The sequence below is a fragment of the Diceros bicornis genome, chromosome 26 (genome assembly GCF_020826845.1).
Source record: "Diceros bicornis minor isolate mBicDic1 chromosome 26, mDicBic1.mat.cur, whole genome shotgun sequence".
NCBI lineage: Eukaryota > Metazoa > Chordata > Mammalia > Perissodactyla > Rhinocerotidae > Diceros > Diceros bicornis.
In genome coordinates, this window is record NC_080765.1 from 46,955,367 (window position 1) to 46,980,981 (window position 25,615).

Sequence of the window (25,615 nt, forward strand, 5' to 3'; positions counted from 1 at the left end):
GGGACCCAGGCCTTTCCTGCAAGTGGGAGCCAGTGGGCGGATCTGCCCTGCTGATTGCTGCCAGTCATTTCTCAGGCATCTAGAGGGCCCAATGTAGGCGCTCAGTGCTTGGGCCCAAAGTCAGGACCCCAGCTTTGGGAGAGTGATCAGGAAATGGAAAGTTCCACCCCAAGAACGAGAACCACAGTGGGCCAGACTGGTGACCTGCCATGAGCAAGTCTTCACACTGCCGATGTCTCACAACTGGGTTGTTTGCCTGGGGCAGGACCAAGGAGAGGAGTGGCGAGGGGCAGGGCCACTGCAGGCCCCAGGGGAAGGCTGCACGGAGAGGGGAGGGATGCCGGCTCTGTGGGTGTGTGACATGCCAGGCCTCCCCGCAGGCTGCACTTCAGTCCTGTGAGTCCAGTCCGCATTTGGACCTCGGTCCCCCAGAGATGGACCTCAGGCACGGCCACGGTTCTGCCCTGAGACTCCAAGGCACAATGACACTGTCGTCCAGGTCCTGGCTGTGGTGTGGCCCTGCCCCAGCCATGGCTGGCCTCCCTCTGACCCAGCGCAGCCCAGCTGTCAGCCAAGACTTTCGGGACGCCCAGGTTCGGGGTTCCAGGTGGGTCCCCAGGCTGCTGGGGCCCCAGGCTCCCTCTCTGCCAGATACAGCCCCTGCCTCCCTGCCAGCCCGGGGACCCACGCTGGACCCCAGGGGATGGGGACTCATAGCTGCCTCAGCTGTAGCGACAGCGCCCCCTGCTGGTCTTTAGGAAAGGCCAGGGCCAGAGCCCAAGAAGGGGCTGGAGACAGGCCGGGGGTGTGCTTGTATACCTCCACCTTGCTCAGCCCCACACAGGTGGGGCCACAGGGGGCCCGTGGGATGTGGAGTCTGGGTGGAGGCTCCAGGAAGGCATGTGGACTCAGCCTCCAGCCCTCGTCTGCCGGGCCCAGGCTGGGCAGTCGGAGTGGGCCAAGGAACATGAGATCAGCCCTGCCCTCCAGGAGGTCCCAGCCCCCCCCCCCGCCCCCCGCCATGTGACCAGAGGAGACGCTGCACGAAGGAGGTCGACTGCAGGGCACTGATGGGAGTAGGAGCTCAGCTCTCCTGGCCAAGCTGCGGAAAGCGAGATGCTCCAGCAGAGGGGACAGCCTGGAAAAGACCCAGGTGGAGCTGGCACCCCTGCAGTCGACTGAACGGTGGCCCCAAAGACGTCCACACCCTAATCCCCAGGAACTGCGGACATGCCACCTCATGTGGCAAAGGGACCCTGCAGAGGTGATCCAGGTGAGGACCCTGAGGTGGGCGATGACCCTGGATTGTCCCGTGGGCCCACTGTCATCACAAGAGTCCCTGTAAGAGGGAGGCAGGAGGGTCAGAGTGACAGAAGATGTGACCACGGAAACAGAGGCCCACTGGCTTTGAGGGTGGAAGGGGCCCCGAGCCAAGGAATAGAGCAGCCTCTAGAATCTGGAAAACGCAAGGTGATTCTCCCCTGGAGCCTCCGGAGTGCGGCCCTGCAGACACCTTGATTTCGGGCCAAGGAAGCCCATTTCGGACTTCCGACCTCCAGGACTGCTCAATAATACATGAGTGTTGTTTTAAGCCACGCCACTTGTGCCCAGTTATTACAGCAGTAACAGCACACTCACAGCTGGAAGCATCGGCTGGAAAGTGGGTCCGAGTGGCTTGCAGGACCTCCTGGACCTTCCTCCTCCACAGCGAGCCAGGACAGCCCCGGCACTCAGTTCTCCCCTCTGTTGTTGGAACCAGATCTCAGTGTGGGGATGGGGCTTTTGTGGGGAGGAGGGCACACAATGGTCATCACCCCCAGGGCCCACTCCCTCTCGAGGGCCCTTGTTTCCCCTCCGACCCCACAGGCCTGCTTTTCCATCCTGGCCTCTGCCTCAGGCCCCTGGTCAGTGGAGCTGGGGCTTTGGGTCCCGCAAATGGCCCAGCAAGGAGATGTCCACTCATGCCAGCCATGGGAAGGCTGTCCATAGACAGCCAGGCCCTTGTCCTTCTCTGCTGGCATAATCCCAATGCTTTTCTCTGCCTTACCAGAAACCCAGGAAGAAACCCCAGCCTAGAACAGAGAATTCTAGAGTGGGGGAGAAACTGGAGCAGATAGGTGTTTGGGAAGAGGAACCTGGGCAGTGCATGTGGGGAGGACATCGGGACAAGGGAGGCCTGAGACCAGAGACCAGGGTAGGTGCTACTGCACCAGTCCCAGCAATCAATGATGGTGTCCAACAAGGCACAGTCTGAGGGACAGGCGTGAGAGGGATTTAAGAAGCAGATCTGGGGTCTCAGTACAGGTGTCAGTGAATCATCCCTTTCCTTGCTCCTCCTGAGTCTGAGCCATGTTCAAGATGGATCCAGGAGTCCAGCAGGTGGAAGCTGAACTCCAGCTTTTGTTACTGGTGAAGCTGGGTTGGGGGACAGCAACCTGAGAGGACCCTGGGTCAGTGGAGAGACACACTTTCCCAAAATCACTGCCCACGCGTGTCCAGCCCGATGTTGGGTATCCAGCCAGGGCCAGGCTGAGTGGCATGGGGCCCCTGGAGTGGGGCTGGGGCTGGGCACTCAGGCTGCCGGGCTTGCGGCCCGAGCATACGTCCCAGCATCTGCTCCCAGCCAGCCTCCCGCTGCGCTCCCTGTGCAGCTCTGTGCCCACCCCGCCCCCACCAGCCCCCACCTCTGTTGTCAGGCCTCAGTCCCAGGAGAAAGGCTCTGCTCTTCTGAAGGCGGTGGACCTGCCTGTCCCCACGCACCCTATATTGATCTTCCTGGGGAAAATCAATAGCCCCAATATGTTAGCTCTCAAGTGGCGCTACAGTAAATTACTCCCGTCACTGGGCACACAACGGCTGCAACCTCCCCGCCCATTAGTGGGACATTAGGCCTCGTGTGAGGCTTCTCTGTGTGCTTTGAGATAACGAAGGCCGAGGTGTTGGTTTATGCCCCTGGCTGGGGGGCGGAAGGAGGAGGACCGGGACAAGAGCAGGCAGCGCTGGCAGTGCGGGCACCTGTCACCCAGCGCCCGGCCGGGGCTTGCTGGGTCAGGGAGGGGAGGGCCCTGGAGACACAGGGGCCCCCAGATGCATCTGGTTGTGGCTTTTCCCACTTGGGGCTCCACTGATCGGAGGGTCAAAGAAACCATAGCATTTGGGCCATCGCCCTCCAGCCGAAGGCCACCGGGAGCACACCTGTGGTTGAACAAGGGGGATTTACGCTCCTTGCCGTGAGGCACACCACGGGCTGTGGGTGTGTCAGGAGGAGTCAGGAAGGGCTTGGGGTTCAGCCAGCGTTGGGGGAGGGGCTCTGCTCTGGGTTGGATGCTGTCAGGAAGCAGGGGGCCTCTGACTGGGCACCTGTACCAGTCTCCTGGGGCTGTCCTAACAAAGGACCACAAACTTGGTGGTTTAAAACCACAGAAAATTATTTTCTCACAGTGTGGAGGCCAAAAATCTGAAACCAAGGTGTTGGCAGGGCCACGCCCTCTGAAGCCTCCAGGGGAGATTCTGCTCCAGAGCCTTCTCATAGCTCCCAGTGTGGCCTGCAGTCCTGGGTGTTCCTTGGCTTGTGGCCACGTCACTCCAGTCTCTGCCTCCTTCTTCACATGGCCTTCTCCCTGTGTGTCTGTCCTCTCCTCTTCTTGTAAGGACACCAGTCCTTGGCTTTAGGGCCCACCCTATCCAGTCTGACCTCATTGTAACTAATTACATCCGCAAAGACCCTATTTCCAAAAAAGGTCATGTGCTGAGGTTCCGGGTGGATGTGGATTCGGGGGGACGCCATTCAGCCCAGTGCAGCAGCTTAATGCATTTTATCCAGAAGGAGGGCAGACTAGGCGAGGTTCCAGCCCAGATTGGTCAAAGATGGTCACCCCTTCCATCAGCCAGGATGGGGTGCTTGGTCTTTTTGAGGTTTGGACCGTGTCCATGTCTGCTTATGTTTGGGTGTGACAGAGAGCTCTTGTTTGGTCTTGAGCCATCACGGTCACAGCGTGGCCTGGGCCAATGGTGATATTCTCTGAAATTATGTCCAACAGGAGGCCCCAGCTGTGAGCACCAGACCAGCTCCCAGAGGTCAGGGGCTGCTGTCTTAAGACTCTACAGGACCCATGTCCTTTGCATCGTGCCTTCACCTACAACAGAGACCAAGTGGACACTGGAGTTGGGGACAGAGGAGGGCGGTTTGGACATGTGGATCTGTCATTTTGTTTTGGAGCACCCCGAGGAACCCCGTGGCAGTGCCTTGGGATAAGACGTTTCTGTGCCATCCCGTTATCAATCATAACAGCTGTCCCAGGGACCCGCCAAGGGCTTCCCAGGCATAGAGCTACTCCTCTCAGCAGCCTTCGAAGGGCACACAGTGCCCATTTTACAGGTGAGGAAGTGGACGATCAAGGGGTTAAGTCACCTGTCCAAGGAGCCTTATTAATGTCACCAATCCAAGGCAGTCATCAAGACTGAGGTGGGCTTAATGGTCTCTTGGAGGCTGCCCCACCCTGGGGTGAAACCCCAACCTGTCCCCACCTCCCAGCTGTGCCCCCTACTCTTCTGTCTCAGGGCAGCCTGTACCCAGGTGCCCTAAAGCATCCCGACCAGGTGGCTGCATCAGCCACAGTCAGCAGCTCCGCCCCTAACCTCAGGATTCTGATCTCCACCTCCTCTAGGAAGCCCTCCAGGCTGCACACCAGGATGATTCTGGCCCATCCTCCCCACACTTTGAGCTTCCTCCTCCTGCCCACAGCGGGTGCTCCTGAGGTTCTCTGTGGGCGAGTTGTTTGGTAGTGATTCTGGGTGGGGTTCTGGGGTGGAACAGGTGGGGCAGGGCCCAGTGAGGAGGACCTGGGCACACAGGTGCCTCTGTTGACACAGTAGCTCTGGACACAGTCATGGCTGGGAGCTGAGCCATGGCCGGGTGTCCAGGGCTGGGCTTCCCAGGGTGGGGAGGACTCCCAGATGTTGCTGAGCTCAGAACACCTCCACTTGGCCACCCTTGCCCTCATGTCTCGAGAGTTCCTGGGGGACACAGAACTGGTCCCCAAGTCTGGTGCTTCTCCTGACAGGAAGCAGGCACAGGAGAGGGCCGCTCCAGAAGCAGAGATGCTTAACTTGGGAGGCAGCACATTACAGTTCACAAGGTGGCCTCGCGGTCTGATTTTGTCACCAGGTCATCCCTTACACACATCCCCAGAGTCTGTGATGATGCCTGGATGCCCCTATGTGGTCTTCAGACAGGACGACTCAGTAGAGCCAGGGCCAGCTTCCCTATGAGCCAACTGGGAAACGGGGCAGAGCAGGGAGCCCCGGGACATCCTGATGGACACCTCCCAGCCTGACACCTGAAGGTGGAGGGACAGGAAGGTCCCCAGTAGCACGCTGCAACCTCAGTCCACATAGAGGACGGTGGGCTGGGCCGTGCACACGTGATTCCGCCGGCCGCGAGAGAGGGATGTGTACGGGGGGCCGGATGGCCTCCGAGAGAGCCGCTGGCAGGCCCTGCTGAGCTGGGTGAGGGATCGCGGCCTTGCAGCTGAGCAATAAGCAGAAAAGCCTGTCCTGCTTAGCAGTTTGGCCAGTCCGGGCCGAGCGGCTCCGGGTGTAGACGCGGCCCTTCATGCGCAGCGCGGAGCAGTGGAAGGCCCAGGACGCGGGTGGGCACAGGTCCCCGACGCCGGGTGCCCCGGCCGGGCGGGCAGGACTGGCAAGCAGGCTCTGTGCTCCCGGGGCCCCCTCTTGGTGGGGACACTAATCGAGGGGACAAGACGACTACTGCGGCTAAAAGTCCTATGAAGAGAGCCAAGCAGTATCGCAGGCCGCGGGAGGAGGCGACCAGGAGCCGAGCCGGCACGGCGAGAAGAGTGCGGGGCGTGGGCCGAGGCGCCGATCGACGGCGAGCCCGGCCCCCCAAGGAGACCCGCTCTGAGGCGAGCGCGTCTGAGGACCACGCCCCGCTCCGCCCCGCCGACCGGCCTCAATCCCGCCGCCGCAGCCCAGGGACCGGCGGCTAGTTCTACTCGGGGCCCGCGGAGAACTACACTTCCCGGCATGCGCTTGCGGGCCGCCGGGGTCGGACCTGCGACGGAAGAGGCCGCCGGAGAATGCGCGTCATTTCTGTTGCGCGATGGGCCCACGTTCTGTAGTCGTGAGCGGAGGCCTGGGACCGCGTCCGGTTTCCGGTTTCGCGCGACGGAAGTGACGCGCGCGCTGCGCCGCGGCTCCGAGTGCGGAGCCGGGGGCGGGATGACCTGTGTCCTGTGGTCGCCGGCGGCCGGGTGAGCTGCCCGTGTGCTCGGCGGGACGGAGGGCGGACGCGGAGGGCGGGCGCGCTTACTCTCCCTCTCTTCCAGGGCCGTCCGGGCGCTGAAGCTCGCGCGCTGGGCTTCCCGAAGCCTGCATCCGCCGCCCGGGGGCCGGGCTCGGGCGCCCGCGGCTGGGGGCGAGGAAGAGGACGACCCTGACCGCCCCATTCAGTTTTGTTCCAGCAGAGCCAACCCGTCCCGCTGGACGGTGGAGCATTCCCTGGGATGGAAACAGCAGCGGCCCTGGTGGATGGTGCTGCCCTTCAGCGTGTCCTTCATGGTTCTGGTCGTCTGGTGCTTCCTTAGGCAGGAGACCAGCGCGGACCGGTGGTTGAGACGGGTGTTGGAAGAAGAGGTACCAGAGCCCGGCGACCATGCTGAGGAGCCTGGAGCCGCGGCTGCCCATGGGTCGAGAACTTAACGGGCTGCCCGCGGGGCTGGCAGCGAGGGAGTAGGCAAGCCGCTCTCAGGCCTTGACGCCGCGTTTGCCCGTTTGTGTCCCGATTATGTGCTTCCCCAGACTGGAGAACTGGATGGCTCACCTGGCCACGCTGACCCGGTGAATGGGGAGCAGAGTGTCAGCGGGTCGGAACCAGCTCTTTGCCTGATGCTTGAAGGCCAACGAATACGTCCAAGAGACTTTCCAGATCCATAGGAAAGGTTTTGGCTGCCGCGTGTGCTTTTGGATTTGTGGCGTCTTTGTACAGTATTATCATGTTTCAAAACAGTTCTAGTGACACTTGTAATCCAGTTTGCAGGTCATTTGGTTTCTGAGACAGAGTAATTGGCAGAAGAGTTAAACTTTTTATTTTATAAGATATTGTGGTGTGTATAATTGATGTTAGTTTTACAAATTAACAAATTGACAAATTTTAATTTGCTCAGGTAGAATTAAGCCAATCCCCTGTTTTTTTGCATCTCATTAAAAAAAAGGGAGCCTTCTAATGCTTTTTCAATGTCTTTGTTTTTCTTGTTTTCCCAGAATGGGAACTGAGGAAGGAAACCTAAATGTAAATTGTGGACTACATTATCAAACGATACCAAAAATGGTGACCTTCCTCAGCTCTCTGCAAATTTTTATTTTTAGCAAGGCAACAACTTTCTGAGTGGAAGAGTGTTTCTTTGACAAATTATAGGCAATATTTTGAATATCTAACTGATAGGTTTTTTAAGTACTACTTAATAAGAAATCTGCTTAATTCCAAACTAAATACAAGATGCACAAAGGGAAGATTTTATTTACTTAAGATCTTGGCAGGTCTGTGGTGCCAATGTTAACTGGCAGTTTCTCTCACTCTGGTGTTTGAAGACCAATGGCTGTATGCCAGGAAATAAGCTTCTCCCGAGGCCTCTCTGCTGAAGTGCTCTAAATGTCAGGCACACCTTGGTAAATTATGCTCTCAGGGAGGTGGGGCCAATACAAGGATGTTCATTTTTAAAGATGGAGACACCAAGGTTTGGAAAGATGGACCTAATCATAGCTCAGGCTGCATTGCCAGTCCCAGCAGGAGCAGAGAACTGAGCGTCTTCTCAGGCCTCGCTTGGCTGTAACCTGTTTCGTTGCAGACTATTTTGTTGGAGCAACAGTCACTCAAACCCGAACCCTTACTTTGCTCTCTCTAGCTCCTGCAGGAAAAAAAAAACTAATGAGAAGAGTTTTTGTTCTAATTAAAAGTAACTCGCATGACAAAAGCAATATGATTTATGTGGAAAGTTACACACTGTAATAAGCAAAAGGAAGAGAATAAGAAACATCAATAATCCCACACCTAGAGGCGATCACTGTGAACACTGTTACCTTTCCAGATTGTTCTCCTTTGTATATCTGCAGTTTTTCAAAAACACAAGAGAGGTAGTAGTATTTTTGATGACGCTTCATACCACATGCACCGATCCTGAGTGCCTCCAGGGTGGCTGTCAGGGCTTTTCTAGTGCATGACTTCATGCCCCAGATGTGGATGGGCTTTGTCATGAGCAAAAGGATGACCCAAGGCCAGCAGGTGACAATGTGGGCAGACCCTCCCCACACCTGGGGTTTTCAGGGCGTGGCAACAGGGCAAGTGGATAGGTGAGCTGTTATTTAAATCCTTTTATTATGCAACTGTTTTTGTACTATGCTTGTCTTATTTCCCCCACTGGGCTGTAGCTTTTATTTTTCCCAGGGTGCTTAGCACATTGACTTCCCCAGATAAGCCCCCAAGAAGGATTTGAGAGGGACAGGGCCAGTGTAAGCATGCTAGACCAGAAGCAGTTGCACTGATTCGTGAGATGAGAAATTTTTGGGCAGAAGGAGGAGAAAATTGTTAACAAAAAATTCAAGGAAGAGGAGGGTAAATGGTCTCATATCTTCTAAGCAGCTGAGCAGTCTTGGAAGGTTCTGGCAGTGCTGTGCGTCCCTCCTCCCCCCCCCCCCCCCAAACTAAAACACTTCTAAATTCACAGTGAGAACCCTGGTGTTATTCTGTGTGTCTGGGTACTACCGCAGCCTTTTAAGAAAATATTCTTCAAAGGCATGAAAATGACACTAAATCTTTACAGCCTGTTACAGTTCTCTTTGATCTCTTCAAGGAAGATGCCTCTTGGGTGAGGAGGAACATAAGGTGTCTACTCCCACCTCTACAGCAAAGATCCCCAGATTTTTTTTTTTTTCTCCCTAAAGCTTCACTACATGGTTGTATATCCTAGTTGTAAGGCCTTCTAGTTTTTCTACGTAAGCCATGGCCACAGCATGCCAACTGACAGATGAGTGGTGTGGTTCCGTGACTGGGAAACGAACCCTGGGCCACCGAGCCGGTGACAGTGCCACACTTTAACTGCTAGGCCATCAGGGCCAGCTCCAGATTTCTTCATCTTGAGCCTCACCTTCCTTTTCTGAGCTCGGGGCAGCTCTCTATACATCTCTATTGGACTTCACAGGTCCCTCAAACCCCTTAGGTCCAAAACGGAGTTCATCTCTCCTCAAATCTGTTTCTTTGTTCTGTATCCCTCTGAGGTAGGGACCTTGGAATATCCCAGACTTCTTCCTCATTCCTCGCATGCTGGCAGTCTTCAAGATCTGTTTATTCCTCCTCAGAGGAATTCATGGGCCCTGTCCTCCCCTGCTTCCTTCTCCTGCTTGATTTTCTTTGAAAATATCATGTTGATTTCGTGCCATTTTAATTTCCAAGTTTATTTTATTTTAATTTTTTTAATTTATTTATTTTTCCCCCAAAGCCCCAGTAGATAGTTGTGCGTCATAGCTGCACATCCTTCTAGTTGCTGTATGTGGGACGCGGCCTCAGCATGGCCGGAGAAGCCGTGCGTCAGTGCACGCCTGGGATCTGAACCCCGGGCTGCCAGTAGCGGAGCGCGCGCACTTAACCGCTAAGCCACGGGGCCGGCCCTAACTTCCAGGTTTAAATGTAATATTTGCCGAGGTAATAATTCACTTAGAAAAGTGAACATATGAAGAAGATCATCATTCATCCCACCAGCAAGTGATCGCTTTTGTTATTTTACTGTATTACTTGTATTTCAAAAAATAACATACTTGGGAACAAATATATGAACTGTGAGATCTTGCTTTGTTGTTCACTTAAATAGCATCTTTCATGTCACTAACAGTTCTCAGGAAACCTTGTCATTAAATCATGGCATCATACTCAGATTTGAACTATTTCCCCACTGCGAGGCTGCTAGGTGCTCTCAAGTTTTTGCTAAATAACTCTGATAATTATCTTTGTACATAAATCTTTGTCTGAATCTGATTCTTTTTTAGGTTGGAGTCCCTAGAAATGGAACAAATTATTTTCCATAAAAGGCAAGTCCCTATTTGCCCTACCAGCCACACTTCTTCAAGAGCTTGTCTTGGGCCAGCTGGGTGGCCTAGCGGTTAAGTTGCCCGCTCTGCTTGGGTGGCACGGGGTTCTCGGATTCCATCCCGGGCGTACACTGGCACAGCGCTTGTAGAGGCATGATGTGGCAGCATCCCACATAAAGTGGAGGAACATAGGCACGGACGTTAGCCCAGGGCCAATCTTCCTCAGCAGAAAGAAGAGGATTGAAGAAGCTTGTCTTGCTGAAGGTCACGGGCATTGCGTGTTTCGGTTCAGAATAAAAAAAAAAGTCTGCCCACTCCATGGGCTCTTCGTTGTTTTCATTTGCATTTTTTTTTTTTTAATTACTAGCCAGGTTTACCGCTTAAAAAAATGTCTTATGCCACAATTTACAAAATAATGTACTATGGTCCCGGGTTCTCCCTCCTAAAATGCACACCCTGTCTCCTCCCCCGAGCCCGCTGAGCTGTGACCCTGTCTGTGGGGGCTTCCTGGGGCCCCAGCGGCTACTGCCTGCTTCCCTGAGTTCTCTGTCTGTGCACCCCTGCTCAGTTGATGGGTGTGTGTTGGGGGCGAGTGTCTCCCCCTTGACTGGGAGCCTTAGACTCATTTTTAAAAATCAACTTTATTGATATATAGTTCACGTATTATTCAATTCACCTACTTAAAGTGTTTAATTTAAAAATGTCTGGTATGGGCCCGCCCCGTGGCTTAGCGGTTAAGTGCACACGCTCCGCTACTGGCGGCCGGGGCGGCCGGGTCCGGATCCCCCGTGCGCACTGACGCACTGCTTCTCTGGCCATGCTGAGGCCACGTTCCACATACAGCAACTAGAAGGATGTGCAGCTGTGACATACAACTATCTACTGGAGCTTTGGGGGGAAAAATAAATAAATAAAAATTAAAATATAATAAAAATAAAAATGTCTCGTATATTCACAGGGGGCAACCATCACCACATCTAATTTTAGGACATGTTCGCACTCCCTAAAAGAAACTACGGACCCATGAGGAGTGGCGCCCCATTTCCCCCCATCTCTCCCACACCCAACCTTGAGCAATTGGATCCCTTCTTTGCGGCCTCAGCACCCAGCCCGGGGGGTCAGAGCCGGTGAATGAGTGAAGTGCGAGCGCGAGCAGCCTGTGCAAGCTGTCTCGACCCGGGGGACCTGTCGGCTCCGACTCCTCCGGGGGCCCAGCTCAGGGTCGCACAGGGCGCTGTCAGGGCGCGCAGAGTGCGCGGGCCAGGAGTGGTGGGGTGAAGGCGACAGTGGGAGTGGGGAGACTGCCGGGACGAGGGGCCGGGGGCCCTGTGCGCGCAGCATGGGGTGTGGACCACGGGGAGCCAGCGGGAGTGGGGCGATGCTGTACACGGGATATGTAGGAACGGCAGCGGCGGCGTGCGCGGGGTGTGTCCCTGGCGGGGCCGCGGCGCTGCGGTCCGTCGCGCGGTGGGATCTGGGGTCCCTACGGCTCTCCGCCGGGTGCTGGCCGCCAGTGCGCGCCGGGCCTCCGGTCCCCGCTAGGCGCCCGCTGGGGGCGTAGCCAGGGCGTGGCAGGTGGGCGTGGCCGGCCGGGCGGGGGGCGCGGGTGGGCTCGGCGCGGGGGAGATCCGGAGGGGCGGGGGCGGGCCCGCGCGGCGCATGCGCGCTGCATTGTTTTGACTGAAAATGCCGTCGGTTTCGAAAGCCGCGGCGGCGGCGCTGAGCGGGTCCCCCCCGCAGACGGAGAAGCCGACCCACTACAGGTCAGTGTCGGGACGGCCGCGGCGGGGGCGGGAGCGGAGCGGAGAGCGGCCTCGCGCGCCTCCGGCCCGCGCGCCCGCGCCCCTGGGCCTGGGTGCCGCCGCCGGGTGCGGCCTGGGGCCTCCCGCCGCCCCCGCCCCGCCGCGGCCGCCCCCAGCCCCGCGCCGCGCCTGGGTTCCGGGCGAGTGGATCACCATCCGCCTCCGGCTGCTGCCGCCTAAGGTCCGGAGGCGGCGCCCAGAGTCTTGGGGTGGGACCTGGGCTTGGGGGCTGGGGAACGCGGCGGGGGTCAGGGGTCCACGCGTCTCTGGTTGGGGGTCAGGGAACAGCGCCTGGGGTCGGGAGCCGCCGAGAATGCGCCTAGGATCGAGGATGGGGGGTACCGCGCCTGGGCGCGGGGGCAGGGCGGCCGTCTGGACTCGGACTGCCTCCGCCTGGGGTCAGGGATGGCACCTGGGTTTGGGGGCCGGGGCGCACCCGGGATCGCGGTGTCGCACCTGAAGTTGGAGGTCCGGTCTGTGGTCGGGATGGGGGTGCTCTGCGTAGGGTCTGGGGGATCGCGTCTGGGGTCAGGGAAACGCGCTTGAGCTGGGCGGGGGCGGCCGTCTGGAGTCGGAGGGGGGAGTCGCGCCTGGGGTCGGGGATGGGGGTGCTGCGCTTGGGGTCGGGAGCTGTGTCTGGGATCTGAAGAGCGCCTCTGGGCTGGGGGCTGGGGGGCTGCCATCTGGACTCGGAGTGAGGGGTCGCGCCTGGGGTCGGGGACCGTGCCTGAGGTTCGGGATGGGGGACTGCTGCTGGGGTCGAGGACCGTGCCTAGGATCCAGGATGAGGGCTGCTGCTGGGGTCGGGGACCGTGCCTGGAATGGGTGAACCATGCTTGGGATCCGAGGAATGCGCCCAGGCTGAAAGTGGGGAAGGGGGCGGCGGTCTGGGGCAGTCTGGGCTCGGAGTGGGGGGTCGCACCTGGGGTCGGGGCGCCGCCCAAGAGTCCCCAGGGCCGCCCGCCGGCGGCAGTGCCAGCGGAAGCGATCCGCAACAATGTTTGTCTTTTTAGGTATCTAAAGGAGTTTAGGACAGAGCAGTGCGCCCTGTTTGTGCAGCACAAGTGCACCCAGCACAGGCCATTCACCTGTTTCCATTGGCATTTCCTAAATCAGCGTCGGCGCAGACCGCTCCGCAGGCGCGACGGCACGTTCAACTACAGCCCGGACGTGTACTGCTCCAAGTACGACGAGTCCAGTGGCGAGTGCCCCGACGGCGACGAGTAAGTGTGTGTGTATCGGGGGAGGGGGTGGGAGGGTGTGGTGCAGTGTCGGCCTGGCGGGAGATTGCCTGCTGCTGTCCCACTCTACCGCGCCTTGACCCGAGGGCGGCAGACCTCCAGTTCTTTCAACACCTGGCACCTGTAGGGGATCGTATCTTTCCTCTGAAGTTTTTCTGTGACCAGTCCTGGTGGTGGGGGCACATTTCCCTGTTTTTAGGCCCCTGCAGGAAGGACTGTGTGTGTGTGTCAGCAATAACCCTTGAATGGTTGAAACCAATTTTGCTTCCCTTCCCACTTTTCATTGCGACACAGTTCTCCAATATCTTGCATTAGAACCAGGCTTTATGAGGTATGGCTTTCAGGTTTAGGACCATTTCATAGTTGTCTGTTGTTTTTTGATCAGAAAGCTTGTTAGAATGTTTGCTCACACTGTGCAAATATATCCAGAATGTTTCCTTTCTTGCTGTTTACATGTTTAATTTTAAAAAATTGATAGGAAAGTTATTTTATTTGCAGACTATCATTTATGTAGCACTCTTATTTATTTATTTTTATTATTTTTTTTGTGAGGAAGATTAACCCTGAATTAACATCTGTTGCCAATCCTCCTCTCTTTGCTGAGGAAGACTGGCCCTGGGCTAACATCCGTGCTTGTCTTCCTCTACTTTATATGTGGGAAGCCTGCCACAGCATGGCTTGATAAGCGGTGTGTAGGTCTGCGCCCGGGATCTGAACCTGTGAACCTGGTGCTGCCGAAGCAGAGAGCACGAACTTAACCACTGTGCCACTGGGCCAGCCCTAATATGTAGCATTTTTAAAGTTTAAGAAATCAAGGTTTTGTTTTGGTTGACTTTTTTTTTTTTTTTTTTACAAGTTTTCTAATGGTGTTATGAACAGATGTCTTTCTTTTGAAATATGTAGAATGGGAAACAGGAAAAGTATGGTCGGATTGTATCTTCACATAATGGGCAGAAATTGGTAGCCGGAGGCTTTGCTTTTTTCCTGTGGGCTGTTTGAGGAGGGAGGAGGGCCTGTCCATTTTGTCCTGGAGGTGGGGTGGCATCACTGTGCCCTAGGGCCCTCTAGAAAGAGCCACTTGTTCAGCTTCTGTCCATACCTGGGTCTGATTTGAGGGAAGTCTTCAAGACTCCATCCCTGATCCTCTCAAGGGAGATGATGCTCCAGGTACGCTCCCTTTGAAGATAGCTTTCACCCTGCCCCACACAGATGCCAGTGTGAGTCTGTTCTCCTTCATTTTACAAAAATGCTTAGGCCAGGGAGTAAACTTTTTTTTTTTTTTGTGAGGAAGATCAGCCCTGAGCTAACATCCATGCTAATCCTCCTCTTTTTGCTGAGGAAGACCGGCTCTGAGCTAACATCTATTGCCAATCCTCCTCGTTCCCGCCCCCCCCAAAGCCCCAGTAGATAGTTGTATGTCATAGCTGCACATCCTTCTAGTTGCTGTATGTGGGACGCAGCCTCAGCATGGCTGGAGAAGCGGTGCGTCGGTGTGCGCCTGGGATCCGAACCCGGGCCGCCACTAACGGAGCGTGTGCACTTAACCGCTAAGCCACGGGGCCGGCCCCCAGGGAGTAAACTTTTAATCTATGGTGATCTTATAAACTTTATATACTTACTGAAAGGTTTTTAGTTGAACACCAGATAGTTAAATAGTGTTGTTGGTAAGGCAGCCTGATGCCTGTTGAAATAATGTAGCCAGCTCCACCTTGGTTAAGATGGTATGATACTTCTGTGAAGTTTTAAAGATTTTATTTATTTATTTTTTCCCCCCAAAGCCCCAGTAGATAGTTGTATGTCATAGCTGCACATCCTTCCAGTTGCTGTATGTGGGACGCGCCAGCATAGCTGGAGAAGCGCTGCGCGCCCGGGATCCGAACCCGGGCTGCCAGCAGCAGAGCGCGTGCACTTAACCGCTGAGCCACGGGGCCGGCCCACTTCTGTGAAGTTTTAAAAATGCATTATTTAATTGCTTCTTGAGCCAATGTTTTCTGCAAATAGGTCTTCAGAAGAGATGTTTTTGTCTAGGTGAGGCCTGGCATCAGGTCCCTCATTTCCCTTGGCCACTTCAGTCAGCTCTCTGGACCTTGGGGCCCTGAGTTGCCCAGGGGGGCCACTGCTACTTGACCCTGGTGCAGGGATCCAGTCACTCGGTGTGTCTGACCCTGTCCCAGAGTCTAGTGTGGCGGACTAAGTGGCATTGTTCACTGGTGATGCTTTTAATGCATGAAAAACATGATTTAACAGCTGTTCCAGGTTCCGGAATCTGGATGTCCTGGTGTTGATTCAGCCCCATTGCTGGGCATTGGGGTGGTGTCCAGTTCTTATGGGAAGAAGGGTGCTGCCGTGAGCACCTACCCATAGGTGGTCATTTTAAGCTGGGCTGAAATAGTAATTAAAGATATGTAATTATTTATTATAAAAATATTAACGTAGTCTAAATGGCATGCAGGTTATCACTGAAAAACAGGGTGAGTGGGATTAGGATGCTCGTTTGACATTTTCTGTTTTGGGTGCACCCTGTGTACATCTGCGCATAGTAAGGAAGTCACGTCTTTAATCTTACTAAAGATTTTGTTTGTAGCTTTCATTGAGCACATGAGATGACTTGCTTCAGCCCTTTAGGAAGTGTTTGACAGGCCAGACGTCTCCCCTGGGAATCTCTCCTTAGTAATTACTGCTCATTCCATGGGAGAGGGACTTTCTCATTACCCCCAAATGGGATCGCCTGGAGTGTGTCCTGTTAAATTACACATTCTGGTTCACGCAGGGTTCCATGGAATTTGTAAATAGATACTACCTTTCAAAGCAAAGACAAGGCCTTCCTTTTATTTCAGTTCATTGATTCTTGAAATTTCTGTTTTGGGCATATGTACTATTGACCTATTATTTTAAAATGTGAATATGTGTGAAAGAGCTAAGGCCCTTCAGCCAGTGTCAGGTGACATAAGCATCCACCTTGTTCTTGGCACTGGCTAGGGGCTCTGTGAGGCTGAGCAGTGGGGCAGGAGGGGATGGGGAACCCAGGAGGGGTCACTCTCCTCTCGTGGCCCCTTCCTTCGCTGCCACACTCCCACTGTCACTCCTTTTCCTTGTCAGGCAGTCACTCTCCCCCCTCTCTGTCACCCCTCCTTCCGTGGCCCCCTCACCCGCTGTCACCCCCTTTCATTGGCAGGCGGTCAGTCGCCTCCTCCTCTTCCTCCTCCCCCTCCATCTTACCCCCGCCCCCCGCACCACCGCTGTCACACCTTGTCGGGCAGTCACTCTTCCCCCGTTTGTCACCCCTCCTTCCATGGCCTCCTCCCACGTTGTCACGTCCCCGCTGTCACCCCCATTCCTCGGCGGGCGGGCACCCTGTGACGGCGGAGGCCCCCTCTGCGCTCGGGTCCAGCGGTGCCCTTTGTTCTGGCGGACACGCCCCCTCCCCGGCGCGGGCCGCGATTGGTCGTCCGGGTTACGCGCGCCCGCCCCGCCCCCGTGGGAACTGGCCTCCCGCGGCGCGGCGGGACCGCCTAGGTCGGCTGCTCGGTGTGAGCCCTCGGTAAGCTGCGGAGACAGCGTCAGGGGTGCAGCAAGCCTCTTTCGAGCCTGGGGTTGGGACCAGCTCCACAGGGTCGGTGTTCCCATCTGTGCGGAGCCATCTCAGGTATTTCTTAGGCTGGGGCTTCGAGGAAGGTGACTCTCATCCGGAGGTTTCGGGGTCCAGCCACATCCTGAAGGCTGTTCTGAGAGGCATCGGTTGTGGACGTCCCCAGGCCCCCAGGTGGTCCTGCTCCCATGTGGGACTGTGGACCGTCAGGGCCGGCCCGGGTCTTCTCACGTGGAGCCCGGTGTGGTTGCACCTCCGGCTTCCAGGAGAGCGCGCATGCGCAGCTCTCAGCGATGGTAGGCGCCCCTTGTAGACGTCTGTTCTGACGGATAGGAAGGAAAGACCCTCCTAGAGTCCAAGGGGCCCCTTCAGGGGAATATTTTTACTGGGAAACAGTTGGAGCAGTCCCCAACTATATTGAGTATAAAGGAAAGGTCCTCTTTCTTCTTAACTCTCCTCCTGCCATAGACAGGCTGTCCCTGGGGTGTGGCCCTCCAGACCCCCACAGTTAGAGATATTCTTGTTTTTAATAAGAAATGTGTCCTCCCAGCTACTGTGGTGTAACTCTCCACATTGACCTAGAAATAGCCTTATCCTTTTTAGGGCTCCCTCCTGTGGTTTCACCCCGCCGGCCTGGCCCTTCTCCCCACAGGTCCCTCCCTCCTCATGCACTTGGGGCATCTGGAGGCACAGGCGCCTCGTTGAGGGGGCCAGTGATGTGAGACTCGATGGGCTTTCCCTCATGAATCTGGGTGCGCTCGTGGGAGCCTCTTGACTTAGAGACACTTTTCCACATGCTCGAGGCTTGGTGTGCTTGCTGTATCATATTGATGTTGCAAGATGCTCTTGCAATGTTTAATTTTAAAAACTCTGGTGTCTTAGGACCTAAGGGTTAGATGAAAGTCCATTCACTTCAAGGTGGTTATAAACTTGCTGTTTAAACTGATCTTATGAGTGACCTCTGCTTGGGTTTTGGGGTGAGGTGAAAGCCAAGGGTGGATCTGGAACACTAGAGCGTAATGTTCAAGAGTTGGGGGCTGCTTACAGGCCAGAAGAAGGCACAGGCTTTTGGTTGGGAATTCGCCAGCTTCCGGGAATTACAGTGAGGTGACTGAGCGGGATCTGTAGACCCGTAGAAACGTTGAAATCACTGAGTGATTGCAGCACTGCCTCCACCCCTCGTGCTTTGAGTGAAGGGCAGGGGACAGAGGAGATGACTGGGAGGAAGCGCCTGGCACAGGAGCTCAGTGCCCCTTGGAGGCCAGTGGAGAGATGGCCTCTGCAGGGACAGGGTCCTCGGGAGAGGGTGGCGGCTCTGGGGGCGCAGAGGAAGAAGGTGGACTTGTTGCCAGAGCTGATGGTCCCTGTTAGGGGTTAGTGAGGGGTCACTGTCCCAGCCCGGGAGTCCGGGGAAGCCCTTGGAAGCTAGGGGCTGGGGGGGCACGGTGCTGAATGGATGCATGTGGTCAGCATGGGGTTAGTCCTGGGAGGAGTGTCCAAGAGGAGGGGACAGATGTGAGATGACACTGGAGCTTCTCCCACCAGCCCCACCTTTTCACCAACCACCGGCCTCCCTACCCCCCGACCTCTGACCCTGCCTGCCCAGTTGTCTGTGGCACACAGGTCTTTCCTTTTCCCATCTTGCTGCTGTCACTCATTTTCTTTACCCGCAGCAGGTTGTTCAATTCTGTTCCATTGTGCCTCAGTCATTGCTGTGTTGTATTCTGGTCTCCCGCCTATGCCTGAGCTGCTTGAGGACTGGGGGGAGTCATGTTGTACTGGGGTGTCCCTCTAAGCCCAGTGGTTCTCCCGGTGCAGCCCCAGACCAGCATCACCTGTGAACTTGCCCGCAGGGCAGATCCGAGGGTCCCACCCGGACCTGTGCAATCCGATGGTCTGGGCTTAGCAGGCTTCCAGGTGATTCTGACACACGCTCCAGTGTGAGAGCCGTGCCCTGGGCTCATGGACCCCTGTGTACGCACCGTGCATCTGGGTCTGGTGGGCCCACTTTTGTTTCAGGTGAGAGTTGCTGAAGGGAGGGGACAATTTCAGGCTCTCCTGGAGACTTAGGTGGCAATCTGGAGCCCCTGGTGTGTTCCTCTCCGTGCCTCCCATTCTGGTTCAGTGGTTCTAGAGCATCGATCGTGGCAGAACTGTGTCCAGCATGTGCCGCTGACCATGCCAGCGATGGAGCCCTGTTTTAATTACACTGTCTGGGTCACTAATTGTTGTGGATGGGTTTGAGAACCACGCGTGTCACCCTGAATTCGGCGAGCTGTGGAACCGTGTCACCCCGGGTCACGTCACAGGTGCGGCAGGGCTGACAGTGGCCCGACTAGTCGGCTGCACGGTGCCCTGGGGATGGATTAGTGACCTCCTGCTGCACACGGTATTGGGCTGACCCTGGGGTCTCCCCAGCCTCCCCCCCGCCCCGAAGGGCTCCTGGCTTTGGCCCTGGGTCTTCTTTGAAGTTCTCCCTTCTGCCTCTTATGTGTTCCTAAGGTGGAGCCATTTTTTTTTCATTAAACATTCTCTAGTATTTTAAGGACAGCTCGTGCTTTTACGTCGTGTCCTAGGCAGGAGGTGACATGCTCTGAGTGAAATAACAGTGGCCATTTGGTCCTTGGTGCTGGGAGAGGGGGCCCGTGGCCAGGCTCAGTTGCCATGGTGATGGTATTGGAGAGGAAACAAAATGATGCTCAGGGTGAACCTGAGGGACCATTGGGGAGTGAGTGAATGTTTAGATGTAACAGCTGGAAAATGGGGAGGTGTGCAGCGCACACAGTGCTAACTTCCCTGGAGCGCTGTGTGTGTATGACCTCGGCCACACCCCACAGTGTGTCTGCACATAGACACCCGCATCCCTCCTCTGCATGTCAGCGATGCTCTGGCCGTGTTTTCCTGCCCCGCCGCAGCTGTGCAGACTGGGTTCTGTAGATAAACCTGCAGACACTGCCTCGGTGTGCAGGCCCCTCTCCCCAGACTGTGGAATTCTTAGGCACAACTTAGAGTAGAAGCCTAAGTATTTCTGAAGATTGGAACTGTTTCCGTAAAATGGTGGCTTTCCTATCAGCTTAAGTTACATTATTTTTTATTGTGGCAAAACATACATAAAATTTACCATCTTAGCCTTTTTAAGTGCACAGTTCAGTGGCGTTAAGCACATTCACATTGTTGTGCAGCCATCACCACCCCATCGTTCTCTAGAACTTTTCCATTTTCCCCAAACTGAAATTTTGTCCCCGTTAAACAATAACTCCTTTTCTCCATAATTTTTTATGTAAGCAGATGTACATGTATTCTTGCCCCCGCCCTTCCAATATCAACAGTAGCATGCAGCTTTCCCTTTGCTTGGTGTTTTTTCCCCAACAACACCTCCTGGCGCCCCCTCCGTGTCCATACAGACCCTTTCAGTCCTCAGAGCTGCACTGAGCTCCCTCGACGTCTGTTCCACGACTCGGGTCATCTCCAGCCTTTGTGATTACAGACCGTCCTGCAGTAACTGCGTGGTGCACACGACTTTTTTTCTCTTCTGGCCAGTCTCTCTTGGGGGCACGTCTCCAGAGATAGGATTGCGAGGTCAGAGGGTAAATGCGTCTGTGTTCTTGTTACATATCGCCACATCCCTCCAAAGCGGTCACAACACTGTGCTTTCCTGCTGGCAGTGTCTGCCTCTCCTGCCTGTGCCTGGGGCTCTGCCCTGGAGCGGGTGGGCTTTCTGGGGGCGTTTCTCTAATCAGAGCGAGCTGAGTGCCTCTTGGTGGTTGGGAGCCATTTGCAGTTTCTGTTTTGTAAATTTTTTGCTCGTTTCTCTGGCCTGTTCTGAGTTCCTGGTCTCTATTTCTACAAGTTCTTTATTAGCGATATTAATCTCTATGTTCATGTGAGAAGTGGAAGAGGGTCCTGTGTTCTAGAACAGGGTCTCTGAGTGGCAGAGGCTTCTCTACACCAGCCTCAGCCCTGTGGGCGCCCAGAAACTGACGGAGTGAATCGTCACTCTGTGGTAGGGATTTTACACCAGGATGCGTCCATGCTTAATATAGTCAGCATCGTAAGTAGATATTTGGCCATTTCCCTTACACCTCCCAAAATGCTTCTTGGAACTCCTGGGCTGGAACACGAAGGAGCAGCTTCCGTTCGGGCTGTCTTTTGTGCGGGCACGTGGAGCGCCGTGCGCCTCCGGACTTTCCTTTTTCACGTTTCTATATAGAACGATATGGTGATAATTCTTTACCTTTTCCTCTTTTCACAAAGTGAGGACCAAGCTATCTTGTAACCTGCTGTCTCCGTTTTCCACTTTTCCTTTTTCTCACGGATCTGTGGTGCTTGCCAGCAACTGCTGGTATTCCACTGGGAGAGTTGACCACAACCGGTCTGGAAAGAATTGCCCCTGGTGGATATTGGCCTGATTTCCAGTCTCCACCACTTACAAGAGCGTGCCGCCGGCCTGCCCCACGTGTGTTTTGAGGGGTCCCAGGTGCTGGTTGTGTTCCGTCCCCTTGATCTGGGTGCTGTTACTCAGGTGTGTCAGTTTGTGACAATGCCACGTGCTGTGCAGGTCTGACCTGTGTACTTTCCTGTAGGTGTGTTATATTTAAAGACAAATATATGAAGGATCCCTCTCTCCTGTCTCTTCTCTATCTATCTGTCTTCAATGGGCTTTGTTTAAAATTGTGGTAAAATATATATAACATAAAATTTCCCATTTTAACCATTTTAAGTATACAATTCAGTGACATTAATTATATTCACGATGTTGGACACCCATCACCACTATTTCCAAATTCTTTTCATCACTCCGGACAGAAACTCTGTCCCATTAAAGAGTCACTCCCCATTCTCCCCTCCCCCGGTCCCTGGTAACTTCTGCTCTACTTTCTGTCTCTGTGAATTTGATGAATTCAGGGACCTCATATAAGTGGAAGCTACAATATTTGTCGTTTTGTGTCTGGCTTCTCTTACTTAGCGTGATGTTTCCAAGGTTCATCCGTGTTGTAGCATGTCAGTGCTGTGTTCCTTTTTTATGGCTGAATAGTATTCCCTTGTCTGGATGGACCACATTTTGCTTGTCCCTCATCAGTTGATGGACATTTGGGTTGTTTCCAGCTTTAAGCTATTGGGAATCATGCTACTGTGACCATGGGGGCACAGATATCTCTTCCCTGCTTCCAGCTCCTCTGGGTACGCATCTGGGGTGGAACTGCTGGGTCCCACAGTGGGCTTCTAATGTGACTTTTGCTTGACTGGCTCCAGGGACCCGGGGACTCATGGGGCATGGCGTCCTCTCTGTCTGCCCCTTGTGCCCTACACACCGCAGGTGTTCAGTGAAGTCTGGGTGAGCTGTCTGAATGCTGAGCTTCCGTTTCCTCATCTTACAAGATAGGAGTTCAGACAGGATGATAGCTAAGTCTGTTTTTCTTTTACTTTCGGGTCTTGCTGATGGCAGCATATCACTCATCTGTGCTCTTCTGGGGAGCTGTGCCCACAGATGCTCCCTGCACCCAGGTCCACAGCCTGCTGGACAGCAAGGCGGCAGTGGGCCTTTCCCGGCCTCACATGGTGCTTCTGGCCGTAGCTGCAGATGAGGGCCTGTGTCCTTAGATTTGGGGACTTGCAGTCCTGGGCCCTGCCTTGCCCCTTGGGCTGCTGAAGGATGTGTTGCCAGCTCAGAGTCCTCCTTCTGTGTCTGTCGCTCTTGTCTAGAGGGACCAATCTCCAGGCAGGCTCAATCCCCGAGCTCCACATGTGCCAGAACCTTCCAAACCACCCCTGCAGTTGCCTGCTGCCTGCAGTGTAAGCCCGTCGCTGCTCAGAGAGCCTCGTGTGACTCTCCCGGGGAGTCCTGGCTCTGGGCCTGCACCTGGCCCATGTGATGCTGTCCCATCCATGCACCCCCGCCATCCCCTTCTCTCCTGGCCACTTGCCCCTGGCGTCCTCCTCCAGCCATGTCCAAGCCCCTGTGTTTCTCCCCAGGCTCTTCCCTCCTTCCCTCAAGGGGTCCCCAAAAGCACCAGGCCTCAGGATGGGAGAGCCCGCCAGCCCTTGTCTGATGGTGCTTGTCAGGAGAAATGAATGACATGGCTGCGTCCAGGGGGCGAACTTTATTTTTCCACACTTTATTCAAAAAATTATGCAGGCTGATTTTCGTGGAAATTCGGCCATGTGTTTTTTCACTGTTTCATTGAGGGATTTGCGGGGGTCTGAGTGCCTTGGGGGCGGGTCCCATGTTCGGGGACAGGTGTGCTGTGCAGTGACGTGAATCCTTCAATTAGAGCAGGTATTTGGGTGAAGGAAGATAGAACCAGCTGCTGGCCGGGTGCTAACAAGAAGTGGAGCAGGTTGATGCTGAGGGTGGTCCCCAAGCCTTAAGGCCCGGACCGCGTGTCGCCCCTCTGCTTCCCAGGTGTCCGTATCTGCACCGGACGACCGGGGACACGGAGCGCAAGTACCACCTGCGCTACTACAAGACGGGCACGTGCATCCACGAGACGGACGCCCGGGGCCACTGCGTCAAGAACGGGCCGCACTGCGCCTTTGCGCACGGTCCCTTGGACCTGCGGCCACCCGTGTGTGACATCAGGTGAGTGGGGCCTCCTGTGCTGGGCGGCAGGGAACCAGCTTGCCTCCCCAGGATTCCAGGCGTCACGGGCCTAAAGCAGCTCCTTTTCTGGGCCTTGACTTTGTTGCCTATGAGAAAGTGACACGTTTCCTTTCTTCTTACTTGTGTGGCCATGACCCATCAGGGCTGAGCTGTGCCGTCTCGGATGCCCTTGAGGGAGATGAGCGGATCCGTACTGAGCACAGCTGGCTCTGAAGTTGTTGAGATTTGGGTCAAGACTGTCGTCCCAGGACGGGTGCACCTGAGGTCCGTGGGACCCCCGTCCTGACCCCCCAGGCAGCCAGCGTCTCTAGTGACAAGTAGGCGGCTCTGTAAAGTGACAGAACAAGTGATTCCCTCCCCTTCTGGAAGGGCTTCGGCTGCCCCCTGAGCTGTGACTGACATGCCATTTGGTTGTAGGGAGCTGCAGGCCCAGGAAGCCCTGCAGAACGGCCAGCTCGGCGCTGGGGATGGCATCCCCGATCTGCAGCCCGGGGTCTTGGCCAGCCAGGCCATGATTGAGAAGATCCTGGGAGAGGACCCCCGATGGCAAGGTAACCCTGCAGCCGCCACAGAGGGTGGGCAGGGGGCAGCCCTCATATTTGTCTGTAAAGTGACGTACACGGTGGACCTCACATCCCTTGTGCTCTGAATCCCGGCCTCTGCCCCCCAGGCTGCTCTGGACCTTTATGCCTGCAGCTTCCCTGGGGAGGGGGGCTTGCACGGCTGGCACAGCTCCTTCCTGGCATCTGGTCCCAGAGCCGGGCTGGCATTCCCTGTGCTCCTGCTCCCAGGATGCCTGTGGTTTCAGCGTGTCCCCATCCTGCGGGTCTCTGTGTGGCCTTCAGAGCAGCAGCATCTGGGTCCCTGGGGGTTTGTCAGAAACGGGAGTTCCTGGCCTTGTCCCTCAGGGCTGTGGGACCCATTTCCCTGGCAGCCTCCACAGATGATGGCTATGGCGGTGGAGTTTTTTTTATTGTGGTGCAATACATATAACGTAAATTTACCATTGTAACCATTTCATGTATTTATTTATTTTTTTGGTGAGGAAGATTAGCCCTGAGCTAACATCTGTTGCCAATTCTCCTCTTTTTGCTGAGAAAAATTGGCCCTGGACTAACATCTGTGCTCATCTTCCTCTACTTTTTATATGTGGGACGCCTGCCACAGCATGGCTTGATAAGTGGTACATATGTTCGCGCCCGGGCTGTGAACCTGTGAACCCTGGGCCGCTGAAGCAGAGCGTGTGAACTTAACCACTGTGCCACTGGACCGGCCCCGATTAACCATTTTAAAGTGAATAATTCTGTGGCGTTTAGCACATTCACAGTGTTGTGCGACCACTCCTTCTGTCTAGTTCCAGAACATTTCATCACCCTGGAAGGAAACCCTTCCCCATCATCAGTCTCTCTGCATCCCCCTCCCCAGCCCCTGGTGCTCACCTGTCTTTGTTCTGTCTCTGTGGACTGGGTATTTCCTAAGGACAGTGAGGTTTTAAGAAAACCCCTCTGAGTCATGGTGCATCTCCTCGACTTGCTTCGCTGACTCTCACATGCATACACAATGTGGTTACTTCAGTGATGAATTCTCTTCTCACAAATGTCTTTCCTCTGCTCCCTGAGTGCCTGTGCTGGGGGCTGCAAGTCCTGAATAAACTGATAAAGGTGATTGCTCGGGCCTTTCCAGATTCCCTTCTCTCCTCTGGCCTCCTCCGCCAGATGAAGTGCCCGGTGGCCTCCCCGCTCTGGCCCCGGCACCATGGGTGGCACCTGCCTGGCTGGTGCTGGGACTCTGGACTGGGCCCCCAGCCGGGGCATCGCTGAGGAGCGTGGCCGTCGGTCACGTCTGGTGTGGAGGATGGCCATGGCACCCACTCCACGTTTCAGGGGGCACCCACGTGTGCTGTCGTGCTCATCCCCACGTTGCGATGTCCCTGCTCGGGGCGGGGGCTCCCCGAAAAGGAAGGGCCGTGTGCCCGAGGCTTCCTGCTTGCCGGCCCTTAGTAAGGACAAGGGCTTTACCAGGGTTTTTGTCATTCTGGAAAACGCCTGCAAGAACCTCTTGTTTCTCATTTTGCAGCCCACGGGCCTCCCTGGTCGGAGGATCCCGACCTCCACCTCAGTGAGCCGGTGCTCTGGGTCATGGCTCGGGGGTGAGGGTCCCCACGCCACCGTCGGGTGGGCTGATGAAGGAAAGCAGGGAGGAGGTGCCAGGACAGGGGCTTGGTTGGGTCATTCGGGGTAACTCTGCGCCCTGGGTTCCTGTCGGAAATGCCCTGTTTAGGAGC

The 25,615-nt window shown here is 55.5% G+C and overlaps 2 protein-coding genes across 4 annotated transcripts in view; both read left to right on the forward strand.

Moving 5' to 3' along the window:
* The first annotated feature begins 6,186 nt into the window (after positions 1–6,186).
* LOC131422823 (ubiquinol-cytochrome-c reductase complex assembly factor 4) lies at positions 6,187–7,244 on the forward strand. The gene is made up of 2 exons (XM_058570401.1): positions 6,187–6,272; positions 6,348–7,244. Exons 1-2 carry the CDS (start codon positions 6,241–6,243, stop codon positions 6,718–6,720), a joined length of 405 nt encoding a protein of 134 aa, XP_058426384.1. The 5' UTR covers positions 6,187–6,240; the 3' UTR covers positions 6,721–7,244.
* A 4,540-nt stretch (positions 7,245–11,784) lies between these two features.
* UNKL (unk like zinc finger) overlaps positions 11,785–25,615 on the forward strand; it is a 49,684-nt gene continuing 35,853 nt past the window's right edge. For 2 of the 3 annotated variants that reach the window (XM_058570402.1, XM_058570408.1), the window contains exons 1-4: positions 11,785–11,861; positions 12,914–13,123; positions 23,134–23,310; positions 23,749–23,882. In XM_058570402.1, coding sequence (XP_058426385.1) covers positions 11,785–11,861; positions 12,914–13,123; positions 23,134–23,310; positions 23,749–23,882 — 598 coding nt within the window. Of the gene's footprint in view, positions 11,862–12,913; positions 13,124–16,717; positions 16,788–23,133; positions 23,311–23,748; positions 23,883–25,615 lie in introns of those variants that run through there. The other variant, XM_058570403.1, reaches the window with a different exon arrangement.

Excerpts from the sequence above, each read along its gene's own strand:
- LOC131422823 (XM_058570401.1), top strand. The coding sequence starts at position 6,241 with ATGACCTGTGTCCTGTGGTCGCCGGCGGCCGG. Across the intron at positions 6,273-6,347 it reads CTGTGGTCGCCGGCGGCCGG|GGCCGTCCGGGCGCTGAAGC; the intron begins GTGAGCTGCCCG and ends CCTCTCTTCCAG.